Source organism: Lipotes vexillifer, unplaced genomic scaffold, assembly GCF_000442215.2.
Source record: "Lipotes vexillifer unplaced genomic scaffold, Lipotes_vexillifer_v1.1 scaffold384, whole genome shotgun sequence".
Taxonomy (NCBI): Eukaryota; Metazoa; Chordata; class Mammalia; order Artiodactyla; family Lipotidae; genus Lipotes; species Lipotes vexillifer.
The window spans coordinates 3,241,459-3,263,194 of NW_006793498.1; the positions used below are offsets into that span (position 1 = coordinate 3,241,459).

General features: G+C 46.0%; 1 protein-coding gene across 3 annotated transcripts in view; it reads right to left on the bottom strand.

Annotated features, from left to right (window-relative positions):
- LRCH1 (leucine rich repeats and calponin homology domain containing 1) overlaps positions 1 to 21,426 on the bottom strand; it is a 189,915-nt gene extending 168,489 nt beyond the window's left edge. For 2 of the 3 annotated variants that reach the window (XM_007466449.1, XM_007466448.1), the window contains exon 1: positions 21,102 to 21,417. In XM_007466449.1, coding sequence (XP_007466511.1) covers positions 21,102 to 21,417 — 316 coding nt within the window. Of the gene's footprint in view, positions 1 to 21,101 lie in introns of all 3 variants that reach the window. The other variant, XM_007466450.1, reaches the window with a different exon arrangement.
- Between the last annotated feature and the right edge of the window lie 310 nt (positions 21,427 to 21,736).

Sequence of the window (21,736 nt, forward strand, 5' to 3'; positions counted from 1 at the left end):
CTTTCCCTCCCATTTCATCTTTATCAAGAGCTAAGACGCCATGCCATATCACAGTTGGGCCCCAAATTAAAGTCACAGGGCTGAGGGGACTTTCTTAGTGGCGCAGTGGTTAAGACTCCGAGCAGTGGTTAAGACTCCAATGCAGCGGGCCCAGGCTCGATCCCTGGTCCGAGAACTAGATCCCACATCTATGTCGCAACTAAGAGTTCACATGCCGCAACTAGGGAGCCCGTGTGCCACAACTAAGGAGCAAGTGAGCCACAACTAAGGACCCTCGAGCCACAACGAAGGAGCCCACCTGCTGCAACTAAGACCCGAGGCAACCAAATAAATAAATAAAAATAGAAAAAGAAAGAAAGTCATGGAGCTTCAAGGAGTATTGCATTGAGTTCCCAGATGGCTCAAATAAGATGGTCAATGTAACTGGTCAGGGGACCACAGCCTCATTGGAGCTGCAGCTGACCAGGCAGCCAGGGGGAGACAGTCAAAGTCCTCCCATTAACAAGCAGCAAGCTCCAGACTGGCTGAGTATCACTGACACCCTGTGTACAGTCGGGAGTCCTCAGGCACTGCCTGGGTTGGGGGAGTACAAAGAGGATGCAGAGGGCTGGCAGAAGGGAACAGGGAGACAGTTGTATCAGCCAAGAGATATGTTCCCAGACTAGTGACAGAGACAGATGCAGGTCCCCAGCTTGGATGGGGACTGGAAGCAGTGAGCACATCAGTCATTTAAAAATAGCTCTCCCTTTGGGGCCACCGTAGTTCAAAGAACAGCTACTACTAATGTCTCACACATACACACGCACACACGTGCCAAGTGCCATGTATTTAGAATTTGTTATTTTAATCATCACAGCAACCCCAGGAGATAAGTTTTATTACTTTCATTTTACAGATGTAAAATCAGAGCTCAGAAGTGCTCCAAGTCACCCAACTAGTAACTGACGGTGCAGGGATTTGACCTTCATCTGTTGGACTCCAAGCCTATTACCTAAACAGCCATAATCATTTTAAACCTCAGCAAGCAAGAGATGGAAGCCGGTGACAAAGACACGGTGATGTGAGCCCTTGGTGTTTCTTTCTGGGAGAGCTCACCCATCACGTACTGACACAATTCTAAGAAGCTCACAGCCAGCGCTGGGAGATGCCATCCCTAGCACACTTTGAGAAAACCCAGGGCACACAGCCAGCATTTCTCTAGTTACTGAGAGCACAGAGGGCCACGTGTGGAAGGCAGAGCTGGTGCCCGTCACTCAAGAGTCTACACTGCAGTCCCCTCTGGCTCCGTGCTAACACACATCTCTGCGAATACCACCGACAACTGCTCCCTTGGCACGCAGTACACTCGGCAGAAACACTCTGCTGACAAAAACCAAAGTGGAGGACACACTCCAAGACCCAAGAACTACACCTCATGCAGACCTGTCCTCTCTGCACACTAGGTTCCTTGTACAAGAATGATAAGATGTACAAGATGTACTGAGTAGTCAGAGTGTGTGTGTTTTGAACAACAAAATTCTAACATATTTTTAGAACGTAGAGGAGTTCCTATTTGGTTTAGTTTTTGTTTTTTTTTTTAGTTGTTAATTACTTTGAAGGGTGAGCTCTAGGGTGGATTTCAATGGTCTCCAAATCCACAAAATGAAAGGGCCCAGGGTAACAGGCCATTAGCTTTTATTTCTGTACCTGAGAAGGGCAGCTGGAAGTAGGGAAGTCGGCCGACTGGAGAAAGCTAACAGCACAGCATCTCCAAATTGGAACCAGAATACTTAAGTCATCCTCTCCTGTCTTTTAATTTTAGACATTCTTGCTCCACCAGAGCAAAATTCAGGAAGGGATAAAGTCATTCTCTCAAGATAAAAAAAATTCTCTGGTTCCTCCATGCATTCGAGAACCTATTCCACCTCATCTTTGTTTTTATCCTGTCCCTTCCCTAAAGCTAACGCTCTTTGTGGGCTCTACGCTTCCCCACTCAACTATTTCTAATGCTTCTAACAGGATAAAAAGAACCTTTGATTTTTTTCAATCAACCTGTAACTAATTGAAAAGTTTCACTAACACCCAGCACTGTGCTAGGCCTCACCTAGAATTTAAAAAGGAATATATAGTAGGAGTTCCTCATGCACAGAGCGGGCATCTCTAGGGGCGGAAAGACCTGCTTTGATTTTGATGTCTCACTTATCAGTTCTTTAACCTTGAGGAAATTATTTACACTGAGCCTCAATATTTGGGGAGACCACGATATCTAATTCTTAGCATTAGAATAAGGATCCTGTGAGATAATACAGTAAGACACCTCTACCACACGCTGTAGTAAAGGCACAATAAGTGTCAGTTTCCTTTCTTTTCCATGCTTTTCAAGAGATCTTCAAGGGGTCAGTAAAGAGTAAGACGGGATCACTCAAGTCAAACTGGATTTGAATCCCAGTTTCAACTGAGGTTTGAATCCTAGTTTAGCAGCTATAGGACCTTAGGCTGTTTTCTCTGAGCCTTGATTTTCTAATCTGTCCAACAGGGAAAAAACAGGTACTGACATCCTAAGATTATTTGGCAGAATTAACTGAGAGAAATACATAACACAATACCTGTTTCAAGAAATAAAGCTATTATCATTCTTCTTGTTGTTATTATCAATTGGAGAGGAAAGAAATGAAGTTAAATAACAATTAAGGATCAACTCAATCAATTAAACTGCCAGTTACAGACCAAAAGCCTAAAGTTCAGAAAAGATGGGAGTGAAGCGGGAGAGAGAGGCCAGGGTTTGGGACATCACAGAAGAGGCAGGTGTTGAGATTCTGGGGTGACTGACAGGGACTAAAGATCTGGAGTTTTCGTTTCTGATTGTTTTGTTTTCTGTTTTATTTTCTTTGGCACATGCAGAGAGGAAAGGGAAGGCATGATCAAAGGCAAAGTAGAGGCACTTAACCTGGAACATATGGAGGCTAAAGACAAAGGCAGCTGGAGCCACGAAGGCTGGTGAGGAGGGTGTGGGGAAACCCAGTGGGTAAGCAGGGTGGCGCTGATCCCAGAGGCCTATCAGATCAGGCAGCTGGCCTGGGCAGGCAGGAGGGAGCCCGGAGGAGGCGGGGCAGGGAGTGTGCCTGGTCAGGGCTGTCACGCAAGAAGGCTGCAGGTGGTACATCACACCATCCCAGGCTCCAGGGGACAAGCAAGGAGCTAGCCAAAAGGCCCTGCTTTCCCCAGCAGAAGGCAGTTCTTTCTAATGACTGCTCTTGGTGGGAAAGGCTAACGCTTTAGAGTCAGGCTGCTGGGGGTTACACCCGCGGCTCCTCCACTTTCCACGTGGGGATCCTGGGCAAGCTGCTGAGCATCTGTGAGCCTCAGCATCTGCACTCCATGAAATCTACGGTACACACCTCTCGTGTAGGCTGAAAGGAAGAATGAGATCAGGCCTGCAAGGTGTCTGGCGCCCAGCAGGTGCACAGCAAATGCTCTTAGGCCCTGGATTTCATTAGCCAGCACCATCCCAGTGATGCCAGGAAGCCTGGCTCAGTTTCAGTTTTTTCTATCCATAAACTAAAGTGCCGCTCATAAAGAGAGTTAGAATATTTGATTAGTATGACTATGTAGACAGTTAACAAGCTGTTCTGAAATAAAGAAAATGAAGATCAAAGAATCTGTCCACTAATATAGAAATATCAGTCTTGTAGTAGGCACCTAATCAGCCATAAGGCCCCAATTATTCTGTGCTTTTAAATGGCTTGTTAATCAGGGATAATGCATTGGTATGGGAAATGTTCCACTTCTCAAGTTGAATAATGGGTACATAGGGGCATTTTTAGTCTACTTTAGTAAGGTATAATTTATATACAACAAAATGCAACCATTTTATACGTAGAGTTTGATGCGTTCTGACAAATGCATACTTACCTGCGCATTCACCGCTAACTCAAGACAGAGACTGTTTCTGTCATCCCTTGTCCTGCCCCAGGCAATCACCTCCCCACCCCAGTCCCAGCTCCCTGTCTGCTCTAGGTCTCCATGCCTATTTTACTATCATCATTTAAACCATGCTTACGTTTTATATAGACTCCTTTCTATGCATGCTATATTTCACAATTTTAAAATGAGTGCTGTATTTTGCCCACTAAAATTAGAGACAAATGCCAAAGACCTTCCTGCGAGGGTTTCTTGGTGTGAAAGTTAAAATGAGAAACCAGCCAAGCATTGTCATTCCCTCAAAGGGCAGCAGTATGGGCAGTTGACAGAGATGACCAGGATAAACTGTTCATATCCTAGACCTGATCTGACACTCAAGTGGCCAGAGGGCCTGGGCAAGTCATTTACCTTGTCTCCACTTCAGTTTATCTTAAAACATGGTGTCTATGTTCTGTGAGTAGAGTGACCATGTAATTTATCATCCAAATCGGGATGTGTTAAAAAGAGGTGCTATTATTCAGTAGTCAGACAGGGCAAAAGGTATAAACCAGACTGTCCCCAGAAAACCTGGACTTAGGTTGACACTATTTAGGGGCATCCTATAAGAGCACTTCTTGTGATGTCCACAGTGACCTAATGTTCTCTTGAAAAATGAAAGAGCGTTGCATGGAATTATACAAAGCAATGTGTTTGAAAGCTGAAGTCTTTCATCCAAAGGTGATGGAGCTCCCAAGGGTCATGGCAGCATTAATTACAACTGCCAAGGTATGAAAGCAACCTACGTGTCCATCAACAGATGAATGGACAAAGAAGATACGGTATATATATACTATAGAATATTACTCAGCCATAAAAAAGAATGAAATTTTGCCATTTGCAGGAACATGGATGGACTTGGAGGGCATTATGCTAAGTGAAATAAGTCAGAGAAAGACACATACTATATGATTTCACTTATATGTGGAATCTAAAAAATACAACAAACTAGTGAATAAAACAAAAAAGAAGCAGACTCGCAGATGTAAAGAACAAACTAGTGGTTACTAGTTGGGGGGAGGGAATATAGGGATAAGGGGGAAAAGGGTTATTATGGGAGTATATGAAATCACGTGTGTGAAACTTTTGAAAATTGTAACGCACTGAAGAATTTAAAGAATCTTTCATTCAATTTAAAAAAAAAAGTGGACTTCCCTGGCGGTCCAGTGGTTAACACTCCTCGCTTCCACTGCACAGGGCACCGGTTGGGTCCCTGGTAGGGGAACTAAGATCCCACATGTGGCGTGGTGAGGCCAAAAAAAAAAAAAGGTGATGGGGCTCATCCAACCCAATCTACTATGTGGTATTAAGAGATCACAATCAAGGAGGCCTGGCTGACAGAAAAGAGGAGATTCCTAAGACACTGAGACACAGAGAGTGCACACACTGAAGACACAGACAGACTTTACAAAGACCCAGGCAGCCTGACTGTGAAAGCACTTAGCTGGCCTATCCTGTCTTTGTCATTCACTCCCTAAGAGGCAGACATTAAGGGCTCTGTCAGGGCACATTACCTCGGAACTCCCACTGTGCCAATTTCATATTGAGATACCAAGTCTTCATTAACATACCGATTCCAAGGACTTTGGGGCGGGGGGAGCAACAGCAAGTCTTCACAGCTGCCGAATGAATTTCATAAAACAGATCAGACTTAGGCTCATTAACACTCATAAAGTTATGGCATGGCACCCTTTAAAGTACTGCACGGACACAAGAAGGCATTAAATGCAAATATCTGAACAAACTACGGTTAAGAGTTTATTACAAAACTATAGCCACTGGAAGGACTGGTACAACTAAAATTAACTTTGATTTATCCAGGCTTCCTAAAGACAGAAAAATACACATAATTGCCTTAAATTGCATGCAGAGATTATCATCCTCACCTCCAAGGGAACTGCACAAAGAGAGGTCTATTTGCCTTCAATTGCACAATCAGATTCCTTTGAATTAGATGAATTTGCATAAACACAAAAAATGTTGGTTATTTAGCCATAAACTGTGCTGCCATTTTAGCCAAAATGGGCTGCTGTGCTATTTCATTTATAAGATTTTAAAAGCAATTAATTAATGCATTGAAGGATCTTCATTACAATATAAAATGCATTAGAAATTGACTCAATGATTATTACTTAAAAAAACAACTTTGAGAATGTAAGCACTTGTGTTACAGAGGGAATGGTCTAGAAAGTAAATTACTTGGTCACTCACCCAATGGCTATTCATTCATTTCTCATTGGAGGGAATAAAATAAAGTAAATTTTAAATAGTCTGTTCAAATAAGTTACGTATTATAAAGTCTAACAAAATTTTACACCAAAACTAAAAACCTCAAGGTGTTACTTAAATTTTTACATAATAGACATGTTGGAGGATTTTTAAAACCAATACTGTTGCTTGCTGGAAAGCACAGTTCTTAGAAATGGAGCTGGTAACTGGCCACTAGCCATAGGTAAGGATTAGGGCTAGAAATCCCCAGGCATGCACCTTGGTCCCCTGCATCCACTTTCAGATTAATGAGAGAAATAACATTAGGCTGGAACCTGACTCCTCAGTCTAGAAGTCACCCCGAGGACTGCCTATCAGAATGCTCTGGGCTCGATTCTCATTGCAAAATCTCCCCCTCCGATCTGTCCTTCCAGCTCTAAATATGCAGTAACGCCACAACAGAGCACGGCATAGAGGAGGAAAACGTAATTCCTCCTTTCCTTTTAGGTTCTTTGGCTGGCCTAATAATCAAATTGATATGAAACAATTAACAGGAAAAAAAACCAAATTCCCTATACACAGGAGCTCAAAAAATATACAGTACTGAAAGACGTGACCAAAGCAGGCAGCTGTTGTATCTTTGAACAAAATAAATAAATAAATCTGTGAAAACTGACAAGACAAAGGGGTTTGAGCTTGGGGTGGTAAACGAGTGAATAAGTAAATTTGTTTGTACAGCCTTCTCGGTCCTGGATTCCCTATCAATGGTGATAAGAATGCCTTCTACCCCTCTTTGGTACAGGAAGAGTACCTTTCACACAGGAGATTTATTTCCTGCTTTCAGGGAGACAAAGGAGGCCACAGTGTCCCTGCACCGACTGTTTCTTAAGTAACTTCCGGTTCAAAACAATCCATATGCCAAAGTGGCATATTATTTTGGGGTGGCATATTTTGGGGAGAGTTCTGATCCCAACTTTAGCTCTGGCCTTACTGGCTCTACAAACGTACTCAGGTTGCCTAACGGATGTTTCCTTCCCCGCTCCAAGGACACTACCTACCTTGCAAGGGTAGGGGTCAACCTTTATGAGGGTTGAAGGAGGAGATACCCTGAAGGGCCCAGACCATATCCCCCTTTCGGTTCCCTTGTCAGTAACTTCAGGGTGATACTAAACCTATCACCAGGCTTTTGATGAAATGACTTCTGATGAAAGTTCAAAACAAATGCTGATGCCAGGAAAACAGCGAGAAAAGAAATGATACGTTTAAATCCAAGTATTTATTCTTTAAACTCTGCTTCCTCATAGACATGTTCTCACTCCTTAGAAGTATCTGCTACACATCTTCGGAGCAGTTGCCAGGAACATAAAAAGACTCACAAATTGTCTCTTGCCAAGAGCATCAAAGGTGATCCATTTGTTTATTTTGATCTGGAAGAGTTCTTAAATCCATGGCAGGACCCTTGCAGAGGGCAGAGAGCTGTGCTACAAGCCCTCTTCTGAGGCCCCACCCACTCCTTCCTACCCCTCCATCCCAAGGCCCAAAACAAGCCTTGGTCCCAGCACCCTTTGCAGGAATACATAGTGTAGCCCCAGAATACGCTCCCCATTCTCCACTGGGGAGCACTCTTCTCTACCAGCCTGTCCCCTCAGGATTTCTTTGTCTTGATGACATCAAATCAAACCGACGAAGGCTATTATATTGAGGAATGAATGGAAATCACATAAAAACTCAGAAGATACAGTCCTGGCTCAAACACGTACTAGTAACATAACCCAAGGAAAATGATTTCACCATCTAGTCTGGGTTTCCTTACACATAAGCCCTGAATGTTTAGAGCTGGAAGAATAAATAGCACCTACTCCATCACCTCCCAGAGACTGTCAAAAGAATATAATGCTTACACATACTTAAAGCATGTATAGTGAAGCTTTCTGGATATCAAGATTATTTTATTAATGTCACAATATTTCTAGGAATTTAGTCTTTTTGTGCCTTAGAAGATTGACTCTCTTTTCTAAAGATAATGGACTATAATAATAATAATGGCGGGGCTTCCCTGGCGGTCCAGTGGTTAGGACTCCAAGCTTCCACTGCAGGGGGCGCTGGTTCAATCCGTGGTCAGGGAGGTAAGATCCCGCACGCAGCTCGGCCACAATAATAATAATAATGGGGGCTTCCCTGGTGGCGCAGTGGTTGAGAGTCCGCCTGCCGATGCAGGGGACACGGGTTCGTGCCCCGGTCCGGGAGGATCCCACATGCCGCGGAGCGGCTGGGCCCGTGAGTCATGGCCCCTGAGCCTGCGCGTCCGGAGCCTGTGCTCCGCAGCGGGAGAGGCCACAACAGTGAGAGGCCCGCGTACCGCAAAAAAAAAATAATAATAATGGCAAGCGTCAACACCAGGCATTGACCTGAGCACTTTACACCTATATTCATTCATTTCCTCCTCGCAATAATCCTGTGATCATTATCCCTGACTGTATGGCCAGGCTCAGGGAGCTTAAGTACTGGCCACATCCTGGTAGAACCAGGACTGAGACCCAACCACGTGTGCTCTTAGCCACCATGCCAGTGACAGGCTAATAATGTGCAGTTATCTATTTTCCTGAAGTTATATTATTTTACTGTGAGGCATAACGCCATGGGAATCTAGGAAGGCCAGCGACATCTGCGGGCCACTCGCTCTGAGCCAGACCCGAACTCTGTGTACCTCCTTTTACAACAGCCCTGGGTGAGGAAGAGTATTTTCACTGTTAACAAATTGCAAACCTGAATTTCAGGGAGACTCCGTCATTTGCTTCAAAGTCTAAAATAAATAAGTTGGGGAGATAACATGCAAGAAAAAAAATACAACCGTTAGGCAGAGAGGTGTTTAAATCCCTGCCCATCTCCCTCAGGGGGCATCTCCTGGGCCGGCTCCTCTTAGGCCTGAGGCCTCACGGAGTCCCAGAGCTGACCCCCAACTTACGCCGACCCTTGCTCCCCACACCGGGGCGAAGGGACACCCAGTCTGCTGGGCCCACTGACCAAGGGGCCTAGAAGGGAGGGGAACTTTCTGACATCGGGTAGGAATGGCCGCTGGGGAGAGAGTTATCCCCAAGAGGCAGGAAATTCACATCCTGACGCCACAATCTCCAGATTCAGAATTCCTTGTCAGAACGGAGCTTACATTTTTCCAAAGAAACATCACTGACACAAAGGCCCACCTCTGCTACGGTTAAATAAAGGGTTGGCGGGGGAACCAAACCACTACTTACTACTGTATTTCCACAGGAAAATGTATTCCAAGGTCCAAGAAAACCCTTGCTATGATAGGCGGCTGTGGACCTCCAGGTTGTGAGTCTGGGTGGGACTTCCCAACATGCCTTTTAGTACTTGGGAGCCAATTTACACGGAGCCCATGCATGTCCTCCAAACCACATGCAGTAAAATCCTGAACTAACACATTTAATCTGTAACCACTCTTAGTTTTCTATCTTGTTCTCCCCAGCTTTGGACCACATGTTATTAAAGGTTTCACAGTATTTTTTCTTTTAGGGACCTTCCTCGTGGCTGGTCTGGGTGGGGCTGACCTGAGAAGTCTATGGAGGGAGGGAGGTCTTCTGTCCATCCATATGTAGCCTCCTGGCTCCACAGAAACGGCCCTCTGCTGGGAGTTGCCCACTGCCCTGCTGTGTGACCTTGCGCAAGGGGCTTAAGCTCTCTGAACCTCAGTGTTCTCAGCTATTAAATGAGGGAGAGATGTGAATGGGTGGTTTCTAGATATCTAAACTCCCTCTTCAGGCTACAATGGTCAAGAAAGGGATTTCAGAGGCAGATGAATTTCATCCAGATACAGGTGGTTGAGTGGAACCTAGCTAACAGCTGGAAGAGTTAGGAATTACTGAGCTCCTACTACAGTTAAAACAGAACACTTAGCAAGAATTAAATGAGGTAATGGATATATTACATATATTTAATATATATGTTAACATATAAAGCACTTGAAGGAATGCCTGGCACAGAGAGAGCACTTGACAATGTTATCTATTGTTGTTTTAATCACTGTTCTTACAACTCAGCTAAGTACCTATTGTTCCCATTTTATAGCTGACATCAGTTTATAGAAAACTGATACTCGGGGTTTAAGTTATCTGGTCAGAGTAACACAGTTTATAATCGACAAAGCCAAGATTTGGACCCAGGTCTTTGAGGCTCAAGAAAGCTGATGTTTAACCTCTAATCTACACAAGATGGAAGACAGACTGAAAGGCTTTATCTGGAAAAGACACTTGTTAATGAGAATACATGTATAGTACTTTCAAACATATTATTTCTTTAATCCTTATGCAATTCTGCAATGTACTGTAGAACTACGTCTCTAATATTTTTAATCATCCACAGCTCCTATACATGATAGGTACTCAAAAACTTTACTTTCACTTTACTTGTTAATTTCAAGCACTATTTGATACAGTAAAACTGCACCCATCCCCTTCAGAAGTCAGGATAACTCTACCTCCCGATGTAACCTGGCTTATCAAATACTTGCAAATGTTGAAGAAAGCAACCTTATCTTCCTTTTTTACTACTGTTGAGAAAGCATAAGTCTGGGGACCCACCAACCACCAAAAAGAAGATTCTAAATTTGTGAGAGATGGTGGGGAGAAGGGGGGCCCAGACTAGCCAGAGTCACCCATTTTTAAGTATGAATGTGGCCCCTTCCCCTTTTACAGCACATCATGTGCTCAATAACATTTATTGAGGGTCTACCTCGCACCCAGGTGGGATCAGCATGGTGTTGTGCTGGGTCCTGGGGCTGGAGTGGTGAATAAGACAGGCCTGGCTTGGGCCTCATGGGAGGGCAGACTTGCACAGCACAAAGTCACTGTATCCAGGCTGGGGGAGGAACAGTAGCTAGCTACCAGCAACACCAGAGGGAGTGCGTGCTGGGCTGAATCATGTCCCCCTAAATTCATGCCTAAAAGCCCTATCCCTCAGTCCCTCAGAATGTGATTTATTTGGAGATTAGGCCTTTCAAGTGGTACTTAAGGTTAAATGAGTAGGTTACGGGTGGGCCCTAATTCAGTGTGACTGGTGTCTGTATAAGAAGAGGAAATTCTGGACTCACAAAGAGACGCCAGGGACTCTCAGGCACAGAGGAAGGGCCATGGGAACACACAGGGAGGCTGGCCGTTGACAAGCAAAGGAGAGACGCCTCGGGAGAAACCAGCCCTGCTGATACCGTGACTTTGGACTCAGCCTCCAGAACTGGGAGGAAATAAATGTCTGGTGTTTAAGCCCCCCAGTCTGTGGTATTTTGTTATGCGGCCTGAGCCAACTAATACAGTGGGTGACGCTGAGAAGCAAAAAGATGACATGTGAAAAAAAATAAGGTCAGCGCTGAAAAAAGAGGCAGCAGATCAGCAAACTGTGCATAGTGGCAGATCCAAGATGATGGATTGAGAGTGTGGGGACTAAGAGAGGGCTGTGAGTAGGAAAGAGGAGACAGAACGGTGCACTGATGTTAATCTAGCATTTTCTGTGACAGGCATGAAGGGCACATACGAAAATAAGGAAAAACCCCCGCCTAGCCAGACCTCACAGGCCAGCGAAGGAGGAAAAAGCTGAAACCTGGGGAAAGCACCAAAGAGGAAGGCAATAATTAACAAAAAAAAAAAAATGCCATAAGGAAATAATGCAAAAGTGCCTTAAAGCTATGCCTGATTCAGTGCTCAGATCTGCAAGGAAGGGATGGCAGGGAGGCCCGTGTCTCGAGTAGGCTGGGGACTGGATAAAGTAGGAGCATGGTTAAGGAGACTCTTCCAGGGCAGAGAGGAGGGCGAAGTGAGGGAAATGACCTGGAAAAGCAAAACGGAGGCAATCTAAAGGAAGGCCAAGTCAGGCAGTCTGCGAGTGATGCTATCTTTGAAACTGTCACTGTTGCCTGCAGAGCTAAAGTGCGTCAAATCAGAGCCAAGCTGACTGAACCAGGTCAGATGCATTGATGCTACTCGTAGCACTGTACAGCATCAACATCAAAAAATAGGAAAGAACGTTAGGGAAATACACTGAGTAGCAAAACTCCGTGGCCTGCGCTGCAGGGGTCAGCTGTCAAAAGCAAGGCCACAGGAGAAGCCAGAGATTAAGAAAACAAAAATGGGGCCTCTCTCTGCCCATCTGGGGAGAACAGTGAAGGGGAAACTCAAGGCTCACTGAGCCAGAGGGATCCCGGCTCTGCTTCAAGTCGCACAGTCTTAGGGCCCCTCCAGCAAAGAGACTGAAGAAACACAGCAAAAGGAAGAAAGTGAGTATCACGGCAGATTCCAAAATTATAAAGCCTGACCTTGGTGACTTAAAATATCCTGGAGGGACTTCCCTGGTGGCGCAGTGGTTAAGAATCACCTGCCAATGCAGGGGACACGGGTTCGAGCCCTGGTCCGGGAAGATCCCACATGCCACGGAACAACTAAGCCCGTGCGCCACGGCTACTGAGCCTGCGCTCTAGAGCCCGCGAGCCACAACTACTGAGCCTGCCCGCCACAACTACTGAAGCCTGCACGCCTAGAGACTGTGCTCTGCAACAAGAGAAGCCACGGCAATGAGAAGCCCACACACCGCAACGAAGAGTAGCCCCCGCTCGCTGCAACTAGAGAAAGCCCGAATGCAGCAACGAAGACCCAATGCAACCAAAAATAAATAAATAAAATAAATTTATATAATCATTTCTATATACTAGCAACAAAAAATGAAGATGAGTGCAAAAATTAAAAAAAAAAAAAAATCCTGGAAAAGTTCCAGGTACCATAAGTTAAGCTGGCTCAGTATCAACATCATATTAACACAGAGCAATATCTCATCAAGCAAAAAAATAAAATGTTTCTGTGATGCAAATCAAACACTGTTTTCCTCTGATTTTTTGTGTCCCCCTGATACTCCTCCTCTATGGCCAGTGAAGGAGGATAGGGGTGGGAAAAAGTACGAGCACACAGAAATCCAACTATAAAGGCATTTCCCTCCTACTGCCTTGATGGAGTAAAAGCAAGAGAAGCCACATTCTCACAGTTCCTCAACTTTCTGTTCATGTAAACAGTCTTACTCGATTTTTGAATTACTCTGTGGGAACAGATGGCTTCCAAATGTATGACTTCTTACTACAGTTTATGGAAGCAATACTACTGAACTCTGAAATTAAGATGAAGAAAACACAGACATGCTTCAAGCTTGAGTCTTTATTGGCAGGCCTAGTTTTCCTGAACTAAGGCTTACATGGAATCCTGACTTTCCATATTTTTTCTTTTCTTTCTCGCTTTTTTTTTCTTTTTTCGTTAAACAATTCACACGACACACACAAAAACTTGTCTGAAATATAACAGCAGCTGAAAATTCTGCGGCAAAAAGAGTTCCATGCCACAAAAAACAGCAGCGGTAACAGAGGCCTCTAGACTTCCTATAAATTATACATAAACAAAGGCATGAGATATGTAAATATAGCTGGGTTTTGGGTCTTACATCCTTAAGCCTTTTATGATAGATTGTAATTTTATATTTGAAATAAACACTGCAATTAATACCAAATTACCTTAATTCCAACAAGTGACACGGTCACTGAAAGAGTTCGCAAATGGTGATCTTGGTGGCAGTACCAGATCAAAGCCCAGGCCAGTTTGCCCCGATGTCTTTCTAAGGCAGAAGTCTAATTTTCCGAAAAGCTAAACCAAATCTGGAAAGTAGCATCACAGACAGGTTTTTGTGAGGCACAGACAAAAGTTCAAGTCACGTGGTCTGACTGATGAACCCATAACGACCTTAAATAGAGTTCATAGCATTTCTGCCATTTAAATTGCCAAGTCTCTGAAAAAGCATACTCAATACGGCACCTGGGGGAGATGACTCTGGGAAGAGAGGAGGAGAAAGTAAATGCTGCCCAGGCTAAAGATAAAACATCTTTATACCTATATCTCTATCTACAGAAATTTATAGAGCAAATGAAAATTTTGGCGCAAAAACAATACTTTCATGCAACAAAAGAACTGTAGCAGTAAGAGATGCCTCTAGACTTCCTATAAATTATACATAAATAAAGGCATCAGATACGCAAATATAATTGGGCTTTCTTTTTTGGTTAAGCAAGTCACACAGCTACATAAATTTATATAGATATAGATATATACCTATAAATACAAGTATATAAGTATACCTATAGACATAGGTAAATAGATATACCTATACATATAGGTAGACAGATATAGGTAGGTAGGTAGACAAACAGATACGAAAAAGGGGGAAAATAGAAAAGTACACACAAAAGAAGGAAACACCTTATGCTTAAATAAGTAATGATGAAGTTGAGTAAAAGGACAGAAAAAGCCTTTGTTCACACCAGTAGGACAGCAAGAACAAAAGGAAATTAACCTCTGCACTGAACAACACCAACATGGATTTCAAAAGGTATCTACCCTTTAAATGCTTACACCAAAGAACTGCTAAACCACAGCATGAAAATTTTAAGTTTGCAACAAAACTCAAAAAAAAAAAAAAAAAACTTAGTCAACCATCAAAGTTAAAAATTTTAAATAGTGGGGTGTGCTGAATTTTTGCCTAATAATATACGCTCACCAAAAATCAAATAAGATGTCGCAGTGACAGACAAACAATCCGGTAGAATCCTTTCAATGATGAAGGTCAAACCTTAGGCTGACCTTATAAACTGGCACAGATCAAAAATTACCAGAGGTTTTGTTGCCTATGGTTGTATGCTGTTATTCTAGAAACATGATTAGTGTGCTTCTGCCTTTTCAATAAAGAGTAGCCCATAATGCAAGCAATGAGAACAGAGGTATGTTTGTGGAGATTGTTTCCGCCACAAACAGAAACGTGGAAGAGCACATCTGGATATGGTTCAGAGACACCATATATACGGAGTCTTAGTAGTTCTAACAGCTTTTGCTATTAGAAGTCCTCTGCATTGAAACTGATCAACAAGCAAAAAATAATAATAGGAAGGAAAAGGATGTGACTCATTGTTTATGAATGAAGTATTCAGAATATATGTCATTAATATAGCCATTTAAATAATGACTACCACAATAAACAATCATTACAGCAATGACTAATAAATTTAGTTCAATAGCAGAAGCACAATTTGAAACAAGATGTAACTAGAAAAGAACACACGTTCTCCGAAAACACATGTGATTTCAAGTTTCATTACATTTGTAATGAAAAATCTTTATGACCGAAATGGAATGGTTTTTGAGACCAAATAGATATCACCAAGTCCTGGGTGCATCCCAATGACTAAAGGATGCTAATATCCCAAGGATTCGGTTGCTACAGGATAGGAGTGGGGCGGAGGAAATCAGGCTTCAGCAGATAAGCCTGCCCACAAATCTCAGAGAAGATTCTCTGCCTCTGTAGACACTGGAGAGAGGTATCTCAGACAGACTTGGGCATTAGTCCCACAGGCTGACATATCCCAGGCCTCAGCCATCCCCAGCATCCTCAAAGGGTCCTAAGAGCCCTGTGCTCTGTTACCTCATTACATGGTGACAGTGGGGTGGGAGAATGTGACCAGAAGCACAGGCCTGAATGCCCTCTCTACTGTTTTATTCTCAGCAAGTCTTAGGCTGTCAGGTTCTCACTCCACGCGTTCAAACCATCTTTCCCACCACAGAATGTGCATGTGCATTTCCATCCGAAACCTAGCCATCCTACAAAACCTGACCCAAATCCCACCTCTGCTATGAGTCTTTCCTAACCCATTTAAATGAAATGGCCTTTTAGTTCCTGAATTTTGCAATGTCTGTCTACGCTATTGGCATCTCACCTTGACCTGCCTTGAGAGTCCCGTGGCTTCCTGGACCTGTCGTGGCGCTCCTGTCGTGTCTTACACTTTGCACCTCCTCCAGCACCTGCACTGGCACATACAGGACCTTGATGAGTATTCGTCCCCCGCGCTGGGGAAGCCCTTCATTTCCCATATAGACTCTTCTGCTCCAAGCCACCCCAAAAACATATTGGCAATGACACAGCCCTCCCTCTCCTTAATGAGACCAACTTTCAACTGTTCTGCACATCAAATCCAAGAGCTTCCTTTTTATGTTCCAGGACCTCCTGCAATCAGTCTGAGACAGATGCTTTCTTTTCTTACTCCTCTTTTCAATCTGCTTTATTTGTCATACAAACACCCTCTGGAACTTCCTTAACCCAAAATGACACTATTTAAAATATCAGCACTAGGGACTTCCCTGGTGGCTCAGTGGTTAAGAATCCACCTGCCAAAGTAGGGAACATGGGTTCGAGCCCTGGTCCTGGAAGATCCCACATGCCACGGAGCAACTAAGCCTGTGTGCCACAACTACTGAGCCCACGTGGCACAACTACTGAAGCCCACGCACCTAGAGCCCGTGCTCCACAAGAGAAGCCACCGCAATGAAAAGCCCGTGCACCGCAACAAAGAGTAGCCCCCGCTCGTCGCAATTAGAGAACGCCCGTGCGCAGAAACAAACACCAAACGCAGCCAAAAAAAAAAAAAAAAATCAGCACTAGAAAGAAAAGTTTGCTTTCCTGATGCACATATCTTTGTACTTCTTTTTATCGGGCAGATTTTCTGCTTCAGTTGATATTTATTACTAGTCATCGTTTGTGCTATTGTTGTTACAAGCTGCTATAAGTCATCTTTAATACGAAGCAGGATGTACACTTCTAAGCAAAGATATTAGAAGTATAACTCTTCCTACTCAACCTGCAAAGTCTACTTCTTCATTTATCTCCTCACCCACCTCCAGCTAGAATGAAAACTCCATCAGAAGGGATACAGGGATTCTCTGTTGGTCCCTGCTGTATCCCTAGTGCTTAGAACAGTGCCTGGCACTTAGCGGTGCTTGGTGGGTACTTGCAGAATGAATGTGGGTTGAATGAATCTCCAGATACCCTCCCAAATTCTGCTCCCCTCCACCTCTTCCCTGCTTAACAGGAATATGGTCAAGAACATATACACTAGGGGCTTCCCTGGTGGTGTAGGGGTTAAGAAACCTCCTGCCAATGCAGGGAACATGGGTTCAAGCCCTGGTCCGGGAAGATCCCACATGCCGCGGAGCAACTAAGCCCGTGCGCCATAACTACTGAGCCTGCGCTCTAGGGCTCACGAGCCACAACTACTGAGCCCACGTGCTGCAACTACTGAAGCCCACGCGCCTAGAGCCCGTGCTCCGCAATAAGAGAAGCCACCGCAGTGAGAAGCCCGCTCCCCGCAGCTAGGAGTAGCCCCCGCTCACCGCAACTAGAGAAAGCCCATGTGCAGCAACAAAGACCCAACGCAGAAAAAAAAAAGGACATATACACTAGAGTGAAACCATCAGAGTTCAATCCCTGATTCACCGTTTAAGTAGGGCTATGATCTTCAGCAAATATTACTCAACTCTCCCCAGCTGTACATGAGGATCTGAATAGCTTCTACCGAGGACCGGGCAGGATAGTGCAGAGAACACACCCGGTGCTCATTGTGGCTCTTTTGTCCAGGTTTCTCCCATTCAGCCAGTGTCACCTGTTCCACCACACCCGCGTGGATCAGCCTTTCTTTCCCCTTCTGACCTGCAAAAAGACTAGACCCTGACACAACCAAACTATTTTCACTCAAATATGAGTAAATCGATAGGCTCAAAGTGAGGGGGAGAGCCTGAGAGCTTTTTTCCTATGAAAAATATGTATGCACTTGACTGACAGAGCTTAAACATCTACTGAGCAGCCCAGGGGCTCGATGTTTCTGTGTTCGCATCTGGGGTTTCACAACTCCTGTCCAGATAAGCTACATTGCCCAAGAGTGCAGTTCTGCTTAGGTGGGCTGCCAGAAGAGTTACTTTTACAAGGCATAAACCAAATGGTCTGTATTATACAACTGAACAGTGAGAAAAAGCTTTCTGTGTCACTCGCTGTCTTCCAAAATTTATGAAAAAGTCCACTTTACATCTTAGGTCTTTAAGGATCTTCATATGTTCTTCTGATCTTAAGAGATATTCTGTAAACTAAATTTTAACCCCAGAGAAACCACTGTCTTTATTGTATATGTTACTGTTCATACACTCCACTCTACTAGAACTCTTTATATGCAGGAAATGTCAACACTGTGCAAATGGAGGTAATTTTAACTCTTGCTTTATTTTGAGTTTTGCTCTTCCAAATAAGGAACAGTGCTCGGTAAATAGAACAAAGGGCAGAATACATTTGGTTTACACCCAGCTTTGACCTGAGGCAAAGATGTTTTTGCAAAAGCAACTCTTTAACACATTCAGGTACTGAAATTTCATGTAAAATAGCTGTCTACATTGAATTCTCTTTATCTTTATAGAGTTTTCCTAACTTTTCTACAAACTTCATGGACACTCCCCCTCCCATAATTAACACTGCCTTTTTTGATGGCAAGTTAAACCTCCAAGTTTTAACTAGTTAGAATTTTCTGAGCATCAAACACGCGCAAGTGGGGCTCATAATTTTAAAACCTGCAGAACTCACAACCACAGCTCACCACAAGCAAGCAAGAGAGAACAAAATATTTTTAAGCATTGCCGTGCCTCACATGGTAAGGCCTTCACTGAAAGAGGTGGTCTCTGCTTTTAAAAGGACAGGTCTTGGGCTTCCCTGGTGGCGCAGTGCTTGAGAGTCCGCCTGCCGATGCAGGAGACGCGGGTTCGTGCCCCGTTTCGGGAGGATCCCACATGCCGCGGAGCGGCTGGGCCCGTGAGCCATGGCCGCTGAGCCTGCGCGTCCGGAGCCTGTGCTCCGCAAATGGGAGAGGCCACGACAGTGAGAGGCCCGCATAACGCAAGAAAAAAAAAAAAAGATATGGAAGAGCAGACAAAGTAGTTAGAAATGAACAGGCCAAGATCCAGAAGAAAAAAAATCTAGAGACATGGGCCCAAACTTGGGGGCTACATTTGCAAGAAAAAAAAAAAAAAAGCACAGGTCTTGGGCTTCTCTGGTGGCACAGTTGTTGTGAATCCGCCTGCCAATGTAGGGGACATTGGTTCGAGCCCTGGTCAGGGAAGATCCCACACACCCTGGAGCAACTAAGCCCCTGAGCCACAACTACTGAAGCCCGCGGGCCCTAGAGCCCGTGCTCTGCAACAAAAGAAGCCACCACAATGAGAAGCCCGCGCACTGCAACGATGCTCACCGCAACTAGAGAAAGCCCAGGCAGCAACGAAGACCCAACGCAGCCAAAAAATTAATTAATCAAATAAATTTTTTTTAAAAAGCGAGGGTCTTCTCAAAGAAATGCCAACAGAGCAGTTCAGCCATCTTGAAATAAACGTCAGCATAACTGAATTAGAGGAACAACTCTCAATGCCCCCATCCTGAACGACAAACACATATTATTATTGGTCATGCCAGCTCCATTTTCTGCAGTCATATCCAATCCTTCCACAGCTCACTGTACACTCTATAGCAAAAGGGAAGTCGAACTTAACAACGGACTTTTTTTTTTAAGTTAATGATTCAGGCAATTCTTGGAATAACTTCCACTTGAGAAAATGCAACTAAGAAGTCCTATCAAGAGATTCCCCAGCTGTTGACAGCTCAACTCTGGAAATTCCCTCCTTTATGCCCATTTCTGACTATCCCTGAATCCAAATTACAAAGTTTAATGACCCTTAAGAGCCCTTTTTGCCTCCAGTGAACTCAGAACTCTGTCTAAATATTCGTTAGGACTCAATAAAAGTTTATTGAATTAAAGGAAGGGAGCATTAGAAACCTAGCTCCAAAAGGCAACTGTCTGCCCCCTCCCCCGAACCCCTCTTCCCGCAGGAGAGGAAACTGGGAGATTTGGAGCTGACAGTCAAGCCGTCCAGGATCCTAGGGGTCTGACACTCGGCCCTTGATGTGATGACAGCCACGAGGTCTGGGCGGTGGTTCCAAAACGGGGCATCCACTGCTCTGGGAAATACTGGGCGCTTGCCAAGATACAAACCCTCCCCCAAGGAGCTGAAACCGGATGGTCGGGAACCGAGTCAGTTCTGTAGGGATCCCAAGGCCTGAATCGCATTCCAGCAGCCTCCTTCCTGTTTATAGATCCCACTCCAGTAACTCCAACTACCAAAGAGAAAGCAGACCTCTCAGAAATATGTCAACACATGACATAACTTGAAAACGCTGTATGTTCACTGGCGCGAGTTGCAACTTGTCGGGCTCACGAGGGAAACCGGCTCACTTTAATTACTCTCTCTTTTTTTTTTAATATGCCATGCCGTCTCTTTCCAGGGCCCCCGCAAATTTCGGGTTACTGAGAACTAGGTAGCCTCGGTGGCAGGAACCAAATCGCGAGGGCGGTTAGCTAGAGGCAAAGAACCAGGGAGCCGACCCCCGCCCCCAGCAAAGGGGCGGCGATTCGGTTTCGCTGCTATTCGGTGGCAGCTCCTTCCTCGCACAGGCGCAGGAAGGAGAAGCCTCGGCAACTCCTCGCAGTCGGCACCAAGTTGCTGGAGCGCTCAGTGATGTCGCCGCGGGGGCCCCGCGGCACCGCGCCGATGCCCTCGGGTCGGCGGAGGGCGCGCCACCTTTGTCTGGGTTTCCTCGCCAGGACGGGCGACGCCTCGACGCAAAGCGGAGGCGCAGACACCGCGGCCGGGTTCCCAGCCCCTACGCGGGGCCCAGAAAACAGCCACGGCCGCCTGAAACCTCCCACTGCCACTGCGCGCACCAGGCGCGCGCGCAGTCCCCGCCCGGCGGCCACTTCCCCCACACGGCCGCCGCGGGTGGGGAGCCGGAGACCCACGCGCTCCCACACGCTAGCGGGCCGAGCGGCCCGGAGCAGCCCGGCTCTCCCAGCGCCGCAGCGCCCACGCGGGTCCCTTCCTCGGGAGAGCACGGGCCGCTGGTCCCTCAGCAAGGCCAGATCTCAGACTGGCCACCGCGTCGGGGAAGGGACGACAGCCAGCCAGACAGCCACCCACGCCCACTGCCCGCCCTCGGCCCTCTCTCACCTGCCTGCACCGTGTCCGAGAGGTCGTGCGCGGGGGCCGCCGTCCTGGGAAATTCCTTCAGTTTCCTAGCACTGAGGTTCAACCCCCCGGAGTTGGCCGCTTCCTCCAACGCGCGCTCCAGCCCCCGGTTCAAGGGCAGGTTGAAGCCCCCGCCGCCGCCGCCGCCGCCGCCGCCGCCGCCTCCTCCGGCCCCGCCGCTGCCTCCGGCTCCTCCGTGGTGCTGATGGTGGTGGTGGGGGGGATGATGATGGGGGTGCAGAGTAGCCACTGACAGGGCAGGGACGAAAGGTTGGGGTTCGCTTCCCGGCGTCGCCATCTTCTCCCGGGCCCCCCACCCCGCCCTGCCGCTCCTGCGGGGGGGGGTCACAGCTTTCCCCCGGGTCGGGGAGACGGCAGCCCGGGCCGCGTCCCTGCAGTGCTCCACCGAGAGATGCTGGAAGAAGGGGAGGAGGGTGTGGGAGGCACGCGGAATGGGGGGGCGGGTGAGAAGGGGAGGCGGGTGAGAAGGGGAGGCGGCAGTGGCAGCTCGGTCTCGAAGCTTTCCTGTCCCTGGCAAGCTGAGGACTGCGGCGGCAGCGGCGGCGGCGGCGGCGGCGGCGGCAGGCAGCGCGCATGTGTCTCCTCCCGCCCCTGCT